Below are 16,859 nucleotides of genomic sequence, written 5' to 3'. Positions count from 1 at the left end.
AACTACATGCTACGTCGATAATACTATTCCGACTCGTTGATCGAAGGGGAGAGAGAAGGAACGGGGACGATCGCCGCGCGACTCGAGGGGAAGGGTTGCTCGCCGCGGATGTATAAGGCTTCTCCGGAGCAAGAAGAGGAGAAGTGCTGGTAAAACCTGTAATTAAAATCGCCGGTGTCGACCGGCGCCGGCAAGAAACGCGGCGACTCCATCTGAAAATAGTCACGGAGTGGTTCCAGGCGGACACCGAGCCGGTTTAAAATTGGCGTGGAACTAGGCTACGTTCCACCTGACCCTTCGGGGAACGTGACACGCCGCGTATGTCATTGGGCAATCGGTAATGCCCGGCGAAACCGTTGGCCATTCATAAATCTGTCGACGTGATACAACGCGGCGTAACTCTCGCCTACGGATTGCTTAAATCTACCATTCGATTCGGCTCCGGGGATCGAAAGATCTCTCCGAACGAACGAATTTGCTCGCGAAAGTACCGATTCAAAGATAAATCGAGTACCGATCGAATTAACCCCTTGACCTGTGATTCATTTCTTAACCACGATCGATGCGAGTATGTTTTGTTAATCATTTATTAGAAAGAGGAAAGTTATATATTGTATGCCTGATTTGAAGTGTGATCATTGATTAACCCTAATCGTACGTTTTTATAACGAATCATACCACGATGTGACTCTCAGTCACTTGTGAAAATAAAGGGAATCATTAAATTGCTATTGAATCAAAATATTCAGTAACACAAGAAGCTAGATAATAGTGTAATATGAACACTGTAATACCAAAACATTAATAATTATTTCTAATACCATTTTCCTGTATTATAAAGGAATAAATCTTGCTGTAACGAAACGCTCGAAATTTTCATGGCAGCCAACGTGTTAAAATGTTATTGTTTTTGTTTATAGGGCCCAAATGTTAAAAGCCTAAAGAAACTTTTGGAAATGCAATATGAAATAATCAAAAAGTTTAAGTAAAAAGTTCAAATGTAATTCAAAATCACATCGTGGTCTGATTAGGGTTGAAGAAAGCTAATGTTTGATTTGATTTTAGAATCGACTAATGTTAAATTCTGTTCGAAATCTTGACAGTTTTGTCACGTTGTTGTAAAGCAAGGGATTAATTCGAGTCTCTTTCATCGTTACTCTTTGAACCCAGAAACCTGCGACTTGTTGCGTTCCCTTGAACATTCGCGGAAATAATCCAGCTGCGAATCGATCCGTCGCGTGACCAGAGAATCTTTCTCTGGAAGACAATAAATATAAACGGTTGTAAAAGTCTCGTGCATCCAGCGCGACGATCGCCGAAGTTGCCGCTGAATAAAAGGAGAGGATCGTTCGAAGCAACGGGGACGTCTAATGGTACTTAGGAAGCGTAATTTCTGGGCGTAATGGGCTTGGGTAATTCCTTGGCAGCTGCGGTTAGGTCCGACGACATTTTTGGCAGCTCCGGAGCCGACGGCAGGCTCGAGTCTTCTTGCGGAGTCAGCCATTGGCTGGTTCTGGAAGCAGGAAGAAAAACAAGACCGTTTTCTTGTTAAGACACTCGGTTTCTTACTTCGTCGCCACTGCGTTCGGCTTGCGTGTTTAAAGACAAGCGAATAAAGTGGAATTTTCATGGATGAATAATATCATTATTTATGGCCCCTATCTTTGTTTGGGAAATCTCATAGTTGGACTTGCGGATCTCTGAAATTCAAATTATTAAGAATATAAGATAAAAGTACCAATAGTTGAGCAGTTAAGATAAGTGTTCTGTGTAAACAGCAGTAAATGCTGTATTAACACGCTGATTGCCATGAGATCACCGGTGACCCCCGACCAAATCCAATTACTATAATTCAATCAATTAAACGATGATTGTTTGCAAATATTTTTATATAAATTATGTTGCGTAACACTAAACGTACCAGCATTTTATATATAACTATTTCCACTCTAACCAGCTAAATAATTATAAAATAAAGGTAAACAAATTGGACGAGCAATATTTTTAGTAGAAACTTAAACAAAGACAAAAACTGATAAACTGATTAAGCGAGCAATATAAACATTAATAGGAAGTTAAATGGACAAAGGTAAATACAAAATTGTAAACCAAATTTTAAAAGATTTGACCCTTCGCGGTTGGCGTTGATGCAGTGACATTCAAGATAAACGTGAAATAATAAAACGATTCAATGAAATAGTTTGATATTACATTTTTCTCAGTTTGTGCATTCTGTTACGTGAAATCGTGCGGCATTCAACGTGTTAAGCAGAGGGACCCAATTACTGCCTTTACCTCAGCTAGAATTACACTATAAATGATCTTTCCTCGAATTCCCTGCATTCAGTGGAATTTTACATTTGCAAATTCATGAACGTTCGATGATCCGCGGTCTAGTACCACCTAAAAATTCGTTGCAATTTCTGCGGCAATGATAAACTACAATCCCGACGTCGGTTCAAGCCGAGCAAACACGAGGGGAGCAAACACTATGCCAAAACAGCTGATCGCGGACTGTCAGATAACAATTGTCCGCTGATCCCTGTATTTACCAATGGAACGGGACGAATGCGAAAATCTTGTACTCTCAGCGTTGAACGGTCTTAAGAGGCAGTGCGTCATATGTACAACAATGAGTGTAACCACATATCTTATCGGTTAGAAATCGAGCACGCTACGGCGAACAGACTTTTTTCATTTATCAATGAATCGTTTGCACATGAAAATCACCTGTTGGTGGATGATTCGTCCTCTCCAGAGGAAGCTTCGCGATTGTCGTCCGTCTCGCTGGTCTCGTTTCCCTTCGCATCGACAATAGGATCGTCGATCGATTCTTCGGTTCCCAGAGCGTTGTGTCTTTGCGCGACATCATCTGCCATTGCGAAATACCTGTGCGTCGTAGACTGGCTCTCTATCTTATCAGGGTACCTATGCAACACGTTCTTCTCGTAGTAATACTGTCCCGGTCTCCTGATAACCTGTTTATTATCATTCACATGAACGATCAGAGGCCTTGGAACCTCGCTGGTCACCTGGTTCTCCGTGCTGTATCCGGTTTGAACAGACGCCTCCGACGGCCCCTCCGCCACGATCGTGACGCTGTGTACCTTCGTCGGTTTCGGCCGTACGTCACTCTGATAAAAGCTATCAGCTGGCTCGATCCGTTGATCTTGGCTCGGTCTAATCGTAGATGAATGAGCTCGATTGTGTTCGAGATTGTTTTGGTTGGGCCTGCCCAGAAGGTTCGACTGAAAGGAATCATCGTTCTGATAAGGTCTTGGTCTCTGATAATCCGTGAACTTGGATGTCTCGGAGAAGGAAGGTCTCTCAGATGGGTTCTTCGAGTAGTAATCATTGGTGCTTCCTCGGTCGATCGGTTTGGCAGTGACAGTTTGATAAACAGTGCCTGGCCTAACCGACTCTTTCTGATAACTCGGGATAACCGACCAGCCATCGGGATCCGCTTGAACCGGTCTTCCAATCGTTTGATACGAGGGTTTGGGGTTATACCGATCTTTGTCGATAGACGACACGCTAGACCAAGTGGTGTACTCGTTTCTATCTAACGGTTTGATCTCCACCATTGGTCTGTGATCCGGTCGGTACCTGTCGTTTTGATAATGCCAATTAGAATCCCTCGGTGGATCCACGAACGGTTTGTTAGGTTTGATTCGGTAGCCTTCAGTGTTCGAGTACCCAGCGTTGCTTAGTTGACTGATCAAACCTTGTTGTTGCAGTTCCTGCCAATTGATAGCGTAACCGTTGGCGTTGTTCTGGTTGCCCGGCCTGTCGTACAGAGGTTTCGACAGGTATTGCCCGCCGTGGTACTGAGACTCATGAGTGGGCCAGGTGTTCAACGGCGGCCTTGACTCGTGATACTGAGGTCTATCGTGTACATACTCGTGATATGGTCTTTGAGTCACTGGCCTCGGATAATTCGTGTAGTAAGTGTACAAAGTCGGTCTGGGACTGGTAGCAGAGTAACTCTCGAACAGGACATCGTTGAAGCCGTAATGGGACTGGAAGCCTGGGCTCAAAGGATTCGGGTTGTTCGGATCGTCGAAAGCGTATGGAATATAAGGTCGGCCGGTCGATGCTTGAGGCGCAAGCGGCGACACCGTGGGGATCGGCTTTGGCGGCACGTAAACTGGAATCGATTGCACGGGGCCCTGATTAATTGGTCTGTCGTTAACGTGATCGAACGACGGCTTAGGAGTGTTACCGTGGTGTGGCGCGGGGTCTGCTTGCACGTTCGACCCGTAAATTCCTTCTTTAACGTAGACAGGGGAATTCACGGCGTTGTTGTGCACCACTATACTTATGTTCTCCGGGGGACCGAGTGGTTTCCTAACGACGATCTTGTTCTGCTGGTAGATGGCGGGTTGCGTAGGTTTCAGATTGTGCAGGAAGCTCTTCTCCGATTGTTCGCCAGCCGCTGAATTAGTTTGACCTTGGGTAGTGGGCTTGGCAGTGGTAGTAGGAGTCGGAGGCTTCTTCTTCTTGAAGATTTCAAGGACTCTAGGCTTACTCCTAACTGTCTGACTCTCTTTCCAGAAATTTAAATCCAGCTGACCTATCGCTGGGTCCTCGCAAGTGACTCGATGATTCCTCATGGTGTCTTGGATCAAAAAGACGAAAGGTTGCACGGTGTCGATCTCATCCATGGTTCTGCACAGCACTTGCGCCAGGCTGATGCGTCTAATCTGCTGAAGCTGGCCAGGCGTGAAACTGTTCTCCTGATTTGGGTTCTCGTACCAGAACCGATCCCCTTTGCGAAGATTGCTGAACTGCTGGCCGATGATACAAGCGAAGGTTGGTCCTACCAGTCCCCCGTTCACGGATTTCTCCGCCAGTCCAGCTGTAAAGAGGTCGATATCTTCTACGAAGGAGTAGATCAGCTTAAATTTCTTAGCCACTTCTAGGGGCATCACTCTCTCTAGGTCCTCGAAGCTTTTTACTGGCGACAGGCCGCACGGCTCCCGCCACTGAACATAAGGAGGAATCCCGTGATCCCTGCCACGTTGAATATTAATGGAAGCTAGATCCATGCCGAAAGGAAACCTGGGGGTTTGGAACAGGTGGTTGGTCAGCTCGTCGCTGATGTGTTCGTCTCTTCTTTGGGAGGGTTGATTGATCAGCCCGAGGAGGAGGCGGTCCACGGAACCCGCGGTCTCCAGGTTCGCAGGGTTGCTGAATTCTTTATGGATGGTAACGTCTGTAACAAAGTTTTGATTCACATCTGCCATTATTCCTCTGTCAGTCTACTCACTGTTCAAGATAGGCTGATGATCGCTGTCGAACCGAACGAAGCTGCCTTGCACCAGCGAGTGACCGAAGCGATAGGCTGCGGCGGAGAACTCGTTCGCGATGGTGGGGTTCACGGAGGGGTCATACCCTTCGTAGTAGCCCTTCTTGAGAACCTCCAGGTCGAAGATCCTCATCACATCCTGGCCTACGGTGTTTCGGTTTAGTTACCTTGGAACCTTCTTACAACCTCTTTATCGGATACAGTCGGATGCCACGCACCAAGAACGATCGGTAGATATTCCCTGTACGTGATGTGCTGAACAACAGCGCCAACGATCCTCCGGGATTCCTGAAATAGCTTCTCGTCACTCCAGTGAGGATTCAGTGCGGCCAGTTTCATAGCTATTCTATTGTGAAGCCTCAGGAAGACCACGTGAAGGGCCGTGAGGGCTGGCTGCTCGCCGAGCCGGCCGTCGCCGGCGCGGAAACAGCTCGTCGACAACGACCCCCGTCGACAAAGATCGGAGTCCTGCTTCGGTAGCACGGGCTTCTGCGACTGGATCTTTCCGTACTGCAGGAAACCTAGGCATTTTCCACCGGCAACCGCAATTATAATCGGCGATAAGTTGGGATTAACACATTGAGCGCCGGCGACTTAACACTAGGTTTACGGAACGCCTCAAATTGATGCATATTGGATTTTAGAAATATTATTTTGTAAACGTTTACGCCGATTTTGATTAATGCGATTACACTGACATGTACCCCAATTACCTACTATCGAATCTCCAGTTTCCACAATCTAAATAAACGAGCATCAATTCTTTTAGGAATAATAGAATGAAGTGTACAATAAATGCCCGTAAACCTAGTGTTAAGAGACATTTAAAGCCTGAGCGCCGCCAACGTATCGGCCACTTAGCCCAAATGCCGGCTTCATTCACTTGTATCTGATCAATGAGTAGCCAAAAAAAATATTCAAAACATTATACATTTTCGTAAAATAGTACATTTTAATTGCATATTCGTCATATCCAAAAATCCGCATTATTGCGGGGCCGGCGCTCAAGCGATAGACTTAGAATCCCGCGTTTTTACGGGGCCGGCGCTCAATGTGTTAAGATAAACCTCGACGGGGCACAAATATAAAGAAGCCAGTTGACAAGCTTCCGCGATACGTCGCTATCAATCCAAACCGCCGTCGAACGAGCGAAGCCTTACCGTTCCGGAACAGCCGTAAAGTGTCGGTCTGAAAGGCGTTGCTGCTGTATACCGTGGACGCATCCAGGTAGCTCGTCACCTGCGTCAACTGCTCCCTGGGGCCGAATTTGCAGTTCTCCCTGGGAGCTGGACCGCTTCGCAGAAACTCTAGACACTTTACTCCTAGAGGACCGAAGAAAGCGTCTTGCGGGCTCACGCTGATCGGCAGGCACTCGGGATGCTACGGAAATATTTTATTCTAAGCGGTACAATCCCACGGTATTGAACATCGGGATACATTCAGAGATAGTAACCATGAGTTCCGGTGGTTGGAAACCGACGCCGAAGTTCAGACAGCATTGCGGAATGGTTCCGTTGAAGCCTCTGCTTTGGCCAGTGGCTATTAACATGGTAATGGTAAGAATAAAATAAAAATATTCTAAGGCAGTGTTTCCCAACCTTTCTTGTGCCATGCAGCACCTAAGCCTTTCTAAAATTCTTGTGCCTCCCTATGTAACATATATATAATTTTTAATATTATGTTATAATATTTATATAATATTTATTATAATATTCTTATAATATTTATTATAATATTTTTGCTATTTCGTTTACGTGCGTAAATACTGTAAAATATATGAAGTGATACTTCAAATTTCAAATTGCACCCATTAACACTAGAACTACCGAGCATTGATATGTAATCTCTATAAAAATTGTAACAATAAATTATCTTCAGTTTCTTTAGATATTCGTCATAGTACTCAAGTGAAATTATTTATTTCCAAAATCATTTCAAATATTCAATGCTTTTAAGGTATTAATTACTGCGAACAAACAAATCGAAACCAGTCATTCTGACTGGTACGGTGATTCTAGTGTTAAAAATCAAATTGCGCCACGTTGGGAAACACTGTTCTAAGCTTCGAATTCTCTTCGAGGATTCAACTAAACACCTGTCAAGTCGTGGTCCACAAACTGTCCCCACTGCATCAGCATGTGAGTCACCGAAGCCAAAGGTACATCTCTGTCGCCGTGGAAAACGCTGGTCACTTCTCGCGCGCTCGGCAAAGGTGCTCCGCCTATCGATCTCCTTACACTCTGCACACCGTCGTCGTAAACCGGTGGGAGGAACCTGGAACGACCCGACGCTCTCCGTAGATCAATGGGCTCGCGCGAGCTCGAGCGACTCTCGTTCTCCGACGAGTTACCTGTTCATCGGGGACATCGCGGAGCCCCACCAAAGATTCTGCAGATTGTTGCAGCTCCCATCGGAAGTTCTGTAACGCAGACTGGCCGCCGGACAGTCGGGAATTCCTCTGTTTGGACAATGACGCTGGAGTGGGTTGCTCTGACTACGCCGAGCAAGCAGCAAGTCCGTCGGAGTGTCCGGAAACCTTGAGGAAAAGAGCATTTCAGGATTAAAGGACGCATCAAGCCAGTGCGCGCTGAAAGCCGGGAAGACGTTTGCTCTTACTTCCTCTTGAACATCGTGGTACTTTGAAGCACCGCGAAACCGTATTGCGCGAGTGCCCTCGCCTCTTCGGACTGGTCGTTGAAAGTTGCCACATACTTCGCTGGGTTGTCCGAGTCGAGGTAAAGACCTGCCGTCGAGTATTATAGTATGAGTATTATAGATAATATATGAATCAGCTCTCTATATCGCACTCGAAGTTTCTGTTATAGATTCCTTTTATAATATGGAACAATATGTTATAGATTCCTTTTATAATATAGAACAATGTTATAGATTCCTTTTATAGTATAGAACAGTATGTTATAGATTCCTTTTATAGTATAGAAAAATATGTTATAGATTCCTTTCATAGTACAGAACAATATGTTATCTGTTACGATATGTTTTGGTAAGGAAACTTGAAATACATCCAGTTACATATTGATCTATACTACAAAAGGAATCTATAACAAGTAGAAACAGATTCACAGAAGTAAGCTAGCACAATACTCAAAGTATCAATTGTAAATATTACAGCAATAACAGTGATGAAAATCATAGACTGATTTTGACCCGTTACGTAAAACTGCCATGCTACTTCTATGGCATAAGAACCTTTGTTTTAAATGAAAATATTTAACATAAGTAGCTAGATCATAGAGTGACTACTGTAACACTAAATCATTATCTTCATTTGCCTTTGTTACTAAAGAATAAGTACTACTATTTAAAACGCTAGAAATTCTCATACCAGTCACCGTGTTAAGGGATAAATTCAAAGATCATTATTCTCTCTACTATTACAGTACTGCTAGTTCACAATAATCAAAGGAAACCTATCTTTACATCCGACTACCCCGAAATCCTTAACTTCATTCGAAAACTTGTCGGAAACTCCCTAACTAGTTTTAATTCGGAAACTACATCTTCCGAAGGATCTAGATATGAATTAACGAGATCTACCCATCGAATAGAGCGTAGGCTCTTTCACGAGGTACAAATCCCTCATGGCCTCCAGCCCGAAGTTAGCTGCCTCGACGAAGTCCTCTTCATCAGGCTCGATTCCTTCTCCGCTGAACGAACCCTGGCCGTCGTTTTCCGGCTCTTCTCCATTATCCTCTGTCCCCCAGGAAAGACCTCCCGGGTTTCTCGGCGAATACGCCTCCCCGTGCGCCAGCAGGCCCGAGTCCGCCGAGAATTTCCCCGGCGACGAAGTTTCCGCGGCGAGCCTCCACTCGGTCGTGTTTTCCGCGGCGTCCGCCCGGATCTCCTGCTCCGAGGGCCGCGTCTCCTCGACTTCCGTTTCCCCTTCGACGGGATATCTCGCGTCCTGGCCGAGCTGCTCCGAAACTTTCGACGGACCCGCTCGTTCGAACAGCTTCCGCACTTGCTCCGAGACCTCGGCGTAACGGCTGGGGTCCTCGGGAATGAACAGAGTTTCTAAGGCGACTTCTCCCGGTCCTCCGCTATCCGTCGAGCCGGTTTTTCCGTTTAACGAGGCGGCCTCGAGTTCGGCGATCGTTGGCCCGCGCGTTGCATCGTTCGACTTCGAAAGCGCGGAGGAGAGCAGGGCGAGGAAGATTCTGGAAAACGTTCGGTTTTATCATCTTTTGTCGCTTTCGATAAAGTAATCGTTAACACGTTAAGTACCAAGAAATTTTGACCATTTTTCTGTCGTTATCCTTTTTAGCAAAGAAAAGTAGCAACAATTCACTATTCGTCGTTACAATCTTTGCATTACAGTATTATCAACTTACTTACATTATTAAACATTTTGATTTGACATCGATTATCTTAACGTTACAATTGTTTCCAAGTAATTCACGTCGGTGACTGACATATCATTTAACGTATTAACGAAGGATCATTACCACAATTATTATCGTCACTTATTTTAATGTAAGTATCTTCATTTCTCAATCTATACTTCTCGAGAAGTTTGAAAAATGTCTGTATCCCATCAAAGAATGTTGAAGGCCACCAGTGATAAACTTTCGAGTGCAAAGGGTTAAAAGATTCGATCGATCGCCCGTTGGAAACGGGTTTCCACGTTGGATCGTTATTGAAGTTTGCGAAAGGACGACCGACCATTTCGCCACGTCCCATTCCTCCCGGGAGCATCCGACGATCCAGGATCTTATCAATCGCGCGTCTCGCGGAGCGTGACGTCAACTTTCTCGCGGGACGGGTTACGCTCGGGGAGTACGTGTGAATGGCTGAGCTCTCGCGCACGTTGGGTACCGTTCGGTCGCAGCACGTGCGGCCCCCCTCGCTCGCATTTGCATTCCGCCGCGTTCCTCGCATTTAATTGCGCCGATCGCGAGAGGAGCCGCCCCCCCGGATCGGCGGCGCATCCGCGATTCCCGTCACGCCGGCGTCGAACTGGATCATCGGCCGCCGATGCGCGGATTCGCATTCGTGATACGCGGACACCCGTTACCCACATTTTCACCCTGTTACCCGCCGCGAATAACAAAACGCTCGGGGCCGTGTTTTCCCGTGGAAATCGGTCAACGATCGGCTGCTGTTACTGTTCGACGGAGAGGACATCGGTTGTCCTTAACCGTTTCGATGCTAAACAACTTTTCTGGATATTTACCAAAAATGCGGAAGTGATTGGGTGTATATGCGAAAAAATTGATAAGAGTAGTTGTCTAATGAGATCAGAAATATTGTGTTATTACAAAAAGTAACATTTATTCAAGTAAATTTACTTTGATTTATTTCTTGAAGAATATAGTAAGAATCGGTTCGAATCAAACGGTTAACCCCTTGCCATACGATTTATTTCTCAACTATATTGTCCTTCTGTTACCAATTATTATAATTTAAAGGAACATAGGCACACTTAACATTTGTCTCTGTTTTCGATAAATTATTAATGGCAAAGTAGTTGTGTCGAAAATCGTTCAAAAATAAAAATAAATAGTAACGAAAAAATAATGATAAGTAAAAATTAAAATAATCTTTATTTCTCAACGATTTATTTTCGACACTACTTTGCCATTAACACTAGAACTACCAGATGGGTCAAAATAACCCATTCCTCATTTATTCTTTTATGATTGAAAGCATATAAATACTTCAAGAAATGATTAAGACAGTTGATTTACTGATATGATTGATATGTTAATCAACTAACATTTCTATGGTTTCTATAAAAAAATGTTTAAAAATCAGTTTTACTGCTCGGTTCTAGTGTTAATAATTTATTGGAAAGAGAGACAAATGTTAGCTATCTTCTACTTTTGCTTTAAATTATAATAATTGGTAACAGAAGGATAATATTTCATTTGTATTTACGATGATTGAGTAATATCTATATTTGTTAGGTGCTGTTTGAAACTTTCACGAGTCACACGTTATTATAAGGCAAGGGGTTAAAAGTGAACAGTGAGGAAATAAAATCCATGGTGTCGCGAAGTTCATTCTCTATCGTTACGTGAGCAGCTTCCGTCATTTATTAGCCTGGTCTCACACTACGGTTCCTAAATCGCGATTCACGTCGCTCGATGCGTGAAATTGCTAGACACGCTCGAAAATTTCAGTTTCTTTTCAATGAGATCACCTGTGATGGCAGCTGCAATAGTAGCAGTAGAATTTTGGAAAGTCAGAGATTTTTTTCTAAGAGTGTGTTTCAAATATTCTTGAATAAATAAATAGACCGTCATATTAACCCTTTATAGGTCTATGTAACTTTGAAGTCACGTATCAGTATGTGACATCTTGTTGATTTATTTCATTTTGCACTGAAAGTGGTGAATAAAATTAAGTAATCAGTTAACTTGAACTTTTATACGTTCAGGCGTGAGAGTTTAACGTCACTGTAACTTGAAAGTTACAAAATATATTCGTTTGATGAAATTATTGAAACTATTGAGTACGTTGGTAATTCATATTCATATGTGGATATTTATTAATTTTGTACTGCATAGATTTTGTTATAATCATGAACATAAATTCGGCCCATAGAGGGTTAAGTATTAATTGAATGAACTAACGTCGACGTGAACCTCAAAGTGAGAAACCAAGAGCACTTCAGACCAAAAAGGGTTAAAGCACACGCTGACATAGAATAACACTCGAATTTTCTCTTGTTTTCAATAAATCATTGATAACAAAGTAATTAGATCGATCACAGTTCAGAAAGAAATCATAGAAGAGGTTAAAGGTTGTCGTCGCAGGTTTCAGCGTGTATGGAGGACTTTAGGAAAACCGACGTCTTTTTTCCGTCGAGAAAAGAGACGATTTCGAAAAAGGCACCGATCGGTTGCACGCGATTCTCCCTCGAGCCGGACAGGTCGATTTTCAATGGGACTCATTCGAATGTCACGGTGCCAGCGCGGAGAAACCGTCGACCGACACATTGCGTACTGGTAACGAGAAATCTCGTTTTTATACGAAGACTCTTAGCAATATAACTTTGATAATTACCACAACATCTAAGACGGGGGATAGAGGAAATAGACAATTAACCTTTCTCAATCTTTCTCAGTCAATTATCGTTCGATAGAATGCAGAGAATTCGAAAATGCGTCGGAAGACAAAAACGAATATATTCAGCCATACTGCAAAGTTAGAGGGAACGAATGTTAACCCTTTGCACTCGAGAGGTGACTCTCACTCACTATTTGATTTGACACAGTGAAACTATAAAATTTGATATTTAACCCTTTGCACTCGAGGAGCGCCTCTCAGTCGCCAATTGCTTTGACCCAATAAAATGGTAAAATTTAAAATTCAATATTAAATTTTATTTAATGTATCAACATATGAAACGTCGAAATAAAATAGTTCTGTTACTTAATTTATGCGGGGTATTTCTTTATGTTAGTTGTAAAAAATATCATAATGAATATTTGTCGAGAAAAATATTCTCGAGTGCAAAGGATTAACACATTGCGTACTGGTACCGAAAAATCTCGTTTTTATACAAAGACTTTTAGCTATATAACTTTGATAATTACCACAGCATTTAAGGAAATATCAAATTTGATTAGAACTAATTGTCCATTTGAAATATATTACATAACAATATGATACCCTAGTTTTTTTTATAGACAGTGATATAAATGGGTCTCGCTGAAAATCCGCACAATTGAATTTTCTGATAATTAGCCAGTACGCAATGTGTTAACGACGACTCGTCGGGAGGCGGCGGCCAACGAAGGAAGCCGCGAGCAACACGACCAAGTAACACGGATCCTTTATTTGGAATGTGGAAAGATGTAACGGGACAGCCGATCGTGGGATGCTGCCACGAAACGAAACAACCGAATTGCGTTTTCTTTGTTGCCGCTCGGTTCCGGTGGCTTCACGCGTGTACACGGGATCCGGGCACTTAGCTGATACTCTAAACTCTATTTTTTAACACGTTCAATGCCATAGGGGTCACCAGTGACCCAACCAAATCGAATTACAGTAGTCCACTCAATTAAACGATGATTATTTGAGAACGTTTCTATATTATCACTAGAACTACCGAGCATTTGATACGATTGAAATATAATCGCTATGAATATTGTAGTAATAGATTATTTTCAGTTCCTTCAGACATTCATTATAGTATTCATATGAAACTATTTATTTTCAAAATCATTCCGAATATTCAGTGCTTAGAAGATATCAATAACTGCGAAACAGAAAAACTGAAACCAGTCATTTTGACTGGTACTGTAGTTCTAGTGTTATAAATAATGTTGTCTAACGCGGTGACATCCAGCTAGATGAACGTGCGATAGTAATAATGCAATTCAATGATTTAATATTACAGTTTTTCCATTTTCTGTATTTTGCTTTATGAAATCGTGCGGAATATGACGTGTCAAATATAGAAAAGAAATCGGATGATAAAGGTAAATTGGACGACAAAGGAATTCGACGATCGAATGAGGAAAAATGCCAGACACCAGTTGAACAATGCTCTAGAAAATTTAGATCAAACTAATGAACTCTAGGATTACAGGTATTCATTGTACAGTCGATTCTGTTAATTTTATTTTCACCGATTTTGGGAACGTCAATGCTCGTTCATTTGGAAATCAGGATTGATGATAGACCAAATATTGCTCTATCCTAATGCGTCTGAACAGAATGTTCCTCTTTTTCTAATGAACAAGGAACAATATCCCTATCAATCCCTTTCCCTATGATTTATTTTATTTTCCAACTACAACAACTTCATCACTAATAATTATTGAAAACAGAAAAGTTCTATGCATATTCTGTCTACGTTCGCCCTGCAATAGAATCATCGATAACAGAAGAATAATATCTAATAATTCAAAGTAATCGAGTAATATTTATGTTTGTTAAATTCTACTTAAATTATTTACCACGAGTCTCACGTTGTTGCAAGGCAAGGGGTTACGTTCAGTGCCACGTGTACTACATGTTTATGTTAATTTTTCCAACAAACTATTTTTAAGGGACACATGGTCAAGAATAGCTGTATACGTTACAAAGCACCGAAACATCAAGAAACGATATCAAAATATATAAAATTAAAAAAAAAACTTGAATATTACTTCGGTCATATTTCGCTTATGAACTGTATTAATTTTTTAAATAAAATATTATGACCGAAATTTCCGTGGCATTCAACGTGTTAACTGCGATTGGGAATGAAATGATAGAGCAAGGGGTGAGAATAGAGCCAGAAAAGCCATCTCGAAGCTCGGCACCGAAAAAAAGCGAAAACTCACAATGCGGAAGGTCGCATGGCTACCGGGTGCTCCCTCGAAGAGCGGTCAGCGGGACTTCACCCCTCTCGGTGGAACGGTGGTCGTTTAATATGGCGTGTGACCGCGACACGCGGCCTTCGCGAGGACGGTCCACCAAGTACTAAGCCCCGAGGAGGCTGGCCGACCGGTCTTATCCGCGATGAAGGATGCAGAGTGTATTTTTGTTCTGCTTTTTGCCCGATCCGGCCGGTCGTGAGCCTTTTTCTCGGATTTTTACTGTTACTCGACTGGCCTCCGGCCGTCACCTCTTTGATTTCGACCACGGGCACTCCGCGGGATCGCGGCAGAAGAAAGAAGAGAGGGGTATCCCCCTGTCGCGTAACGATCGAGAGATCGTTGCTCGCGGTGAGAAAGAGACAACGAACCGAACCGAACGTACGGTTTTTAATTCAACGCCCCGAGGAGACACACGCGCGATTCCTGTTAGATCGCTCGTTTGGAGAGAAATCGAGATCGATGCTATGGTAATCCGTGGCTGATGGCCTACTCCACGCGACGATCGGGTACCTGTGTTTTTTCCGTGCCTCCGATCGGGACAGAACTATCGTTTTGTAGGGTATGCGAGAGATTAAGGTGCGAATGAAGAATGTTTATGACCGAACGATAGGAGTGTAGAGCTTGCGAAAAATTAGAGTGCAAGTGAAAAGTGTTTATGACCGGTAGGGATCGGTGAGTGAATGTTCAGGACCGAGTGACAAAGCTAGAGATCGAAGTACGAATAAAGAGTGTCTTGGGATCGAATTAACCTTTTGCACTCGAAAGGTGACTCTGTCACTATTCGATTTGGTATAACAAAATTACAAAGTGTTGTATGTAATATTAAGTTTTGTGTAATGCATCAGTATGTGAACCATTTATATAAAATAGCTTTGTTTCTTAATTTAGGTATGTTTTCTTATTAGTCCGTTTCAAATAGTGTCGTCTATGTCTCATCGGAAAGTGTCGAATGTTTCTAGTGAAAAGTTTCCGAGTGCAAAGGGTTAAGGACTGTGTGAGTGAGAGGGTGTGTGCAAGGGAAAGATGGAATAATTGAGAATGAAATAAGATGCGCGAAGGCAGCGAGGGCAGTCGGAGACGAGCGTTGGAGGAGTCAAGAGTATTAACCCTTTGCACTCGGAAGTTTTTCACTAGAAATATTTTAACATTTTCTGATGAGATAAAATCGATATTTTGTGAAACTAAGTCGACGGGAAATCACGCGTACATTGAGGAATAAAGCTGTTTTATTTGAATATTTCTCAAAATGATGCATTATAGGTAATATAATATTAAATATCAAATTTTATAGTTTTACTGTATGAAATCAAGCGGTGAGTGAGAGTCACCTCTCGAGTGCAAAGGGTTAAAAGTGTATTAACTTGTCCTACAACAACCAGTGAGACTCGTGGTGAAGATTTTCGACATGATTCAACAAATATGTATATTACTCAGTTCAGTCAAATTCAAAGTAAATATTATTTCCCTGTAATCAACTATTATACTTAAATGCAAATATAGGCATAACATATGTTTCAAATTTTTCTCTTTTTCCAATAAATTATTAATGACAAAGTAGCCGTATCGATCAGAGTTGAGAAAGAAATCATAGACCAAGGGGTTAAAACCCAGAGAGTATTGCTTATTACACCTCTCCTACACAGTACACACATTGAAAATCCTACAATTTCGATGGGAACGTTCCATTGGGATCGAAGATGCTCGGTTATTCGAGATTGCGATGCGTTGCGATCGCTCGTGGATCGTTAAGGAATGAATGAAGATGGAAGGTATCTTGGAATGTTTCTGACATCAGTATTCGATTGACTTGTTTGACGTTCTAATGCCTATGTAAGATATTGTATAACACGGTGTTGATATTAGAGATACTGTAAGTTTTTTTTATTCTTCTGTCGTGATCCACGAGTGAGTCTGTCACGAAAAATTCGAACGTACCTTGTCAGTGTCTGGCAGCTTTCTCCTGTGCTTGCAAGCTCGCGATCGCCTTTCCCGAGCCGTACAACACTTTCGCGCGTACCTGCACCCTCCTTGTGGCCGTGCAGGAGCTCGCAGACGCGGAGGACCCGCTTCCGGTCCCGCCGCCGGAAGCCGAGCCTAACTGCAGCGCGGTGCCCCCGTAATTTGCACCCCTGCAGCTCGTGCAACCCTCCGACATTGTCCTTCGTTGAGTATCTTCTCAGATGCAACGCGAAAGCTTCTGTCAAGTCAAAGTTCAT

At 42.9% G+C, this 16,859-nt stretch overlaps 1 protein-coding gene across 1 annotated transcript; it reads right to left on the bottom strand.

The window, feature by feature from the left end:
* On the bottom strand, positions 1 to 16,859 carry LOC116427104 (uncharacterized). The gene is made up of 11 exons (XM_076373898.1): positions 16,579 to 16,859; positions 8,867 to 9,486; positions 7,925 to 8,051; positions 7,659 to 7,844; positions 7,404 to 7,582; positions 6,762 to 6,847; positions 6,469 to 6,688; positions 5,527 to 5,829; positions 5,270 to 5,452; positions 2,731 to 5,215; positions 1 to 1,513 (listed from the first exon to the last, which is right to left on the bottom strand). The coding sequence occupies exons 1-11, from the start codon at positions 16,857 to 16,859 to the stop codon at positions 1,378 to 1,380; spliced, it is 4,806 nt and encodes a 1,601-aa protein (XP_076230013.1). The 3' UTR covers positions 1 to 1,377.

The sequence above is a fragment of the Nomia melanderi genome, chromosome 14 (genome assembly GCF_051020985.1).
Source record: "Nomia melanderi isolate GNS246 chromosome 14, iyNomMela1, whole genome shotgun sequence".
NCBI classification, from domain to species: Eukaryota; Metazoa; Arthropoda; class Insecta; order Hymenoptera; family Halictidae; genus Nomia; species Nomia melanderi.
The sequence above is the reverse complement of the archived record's forward strand: the minus strand, read 5'-3'. Positions and strand labels throughout refer to the sequence as shown.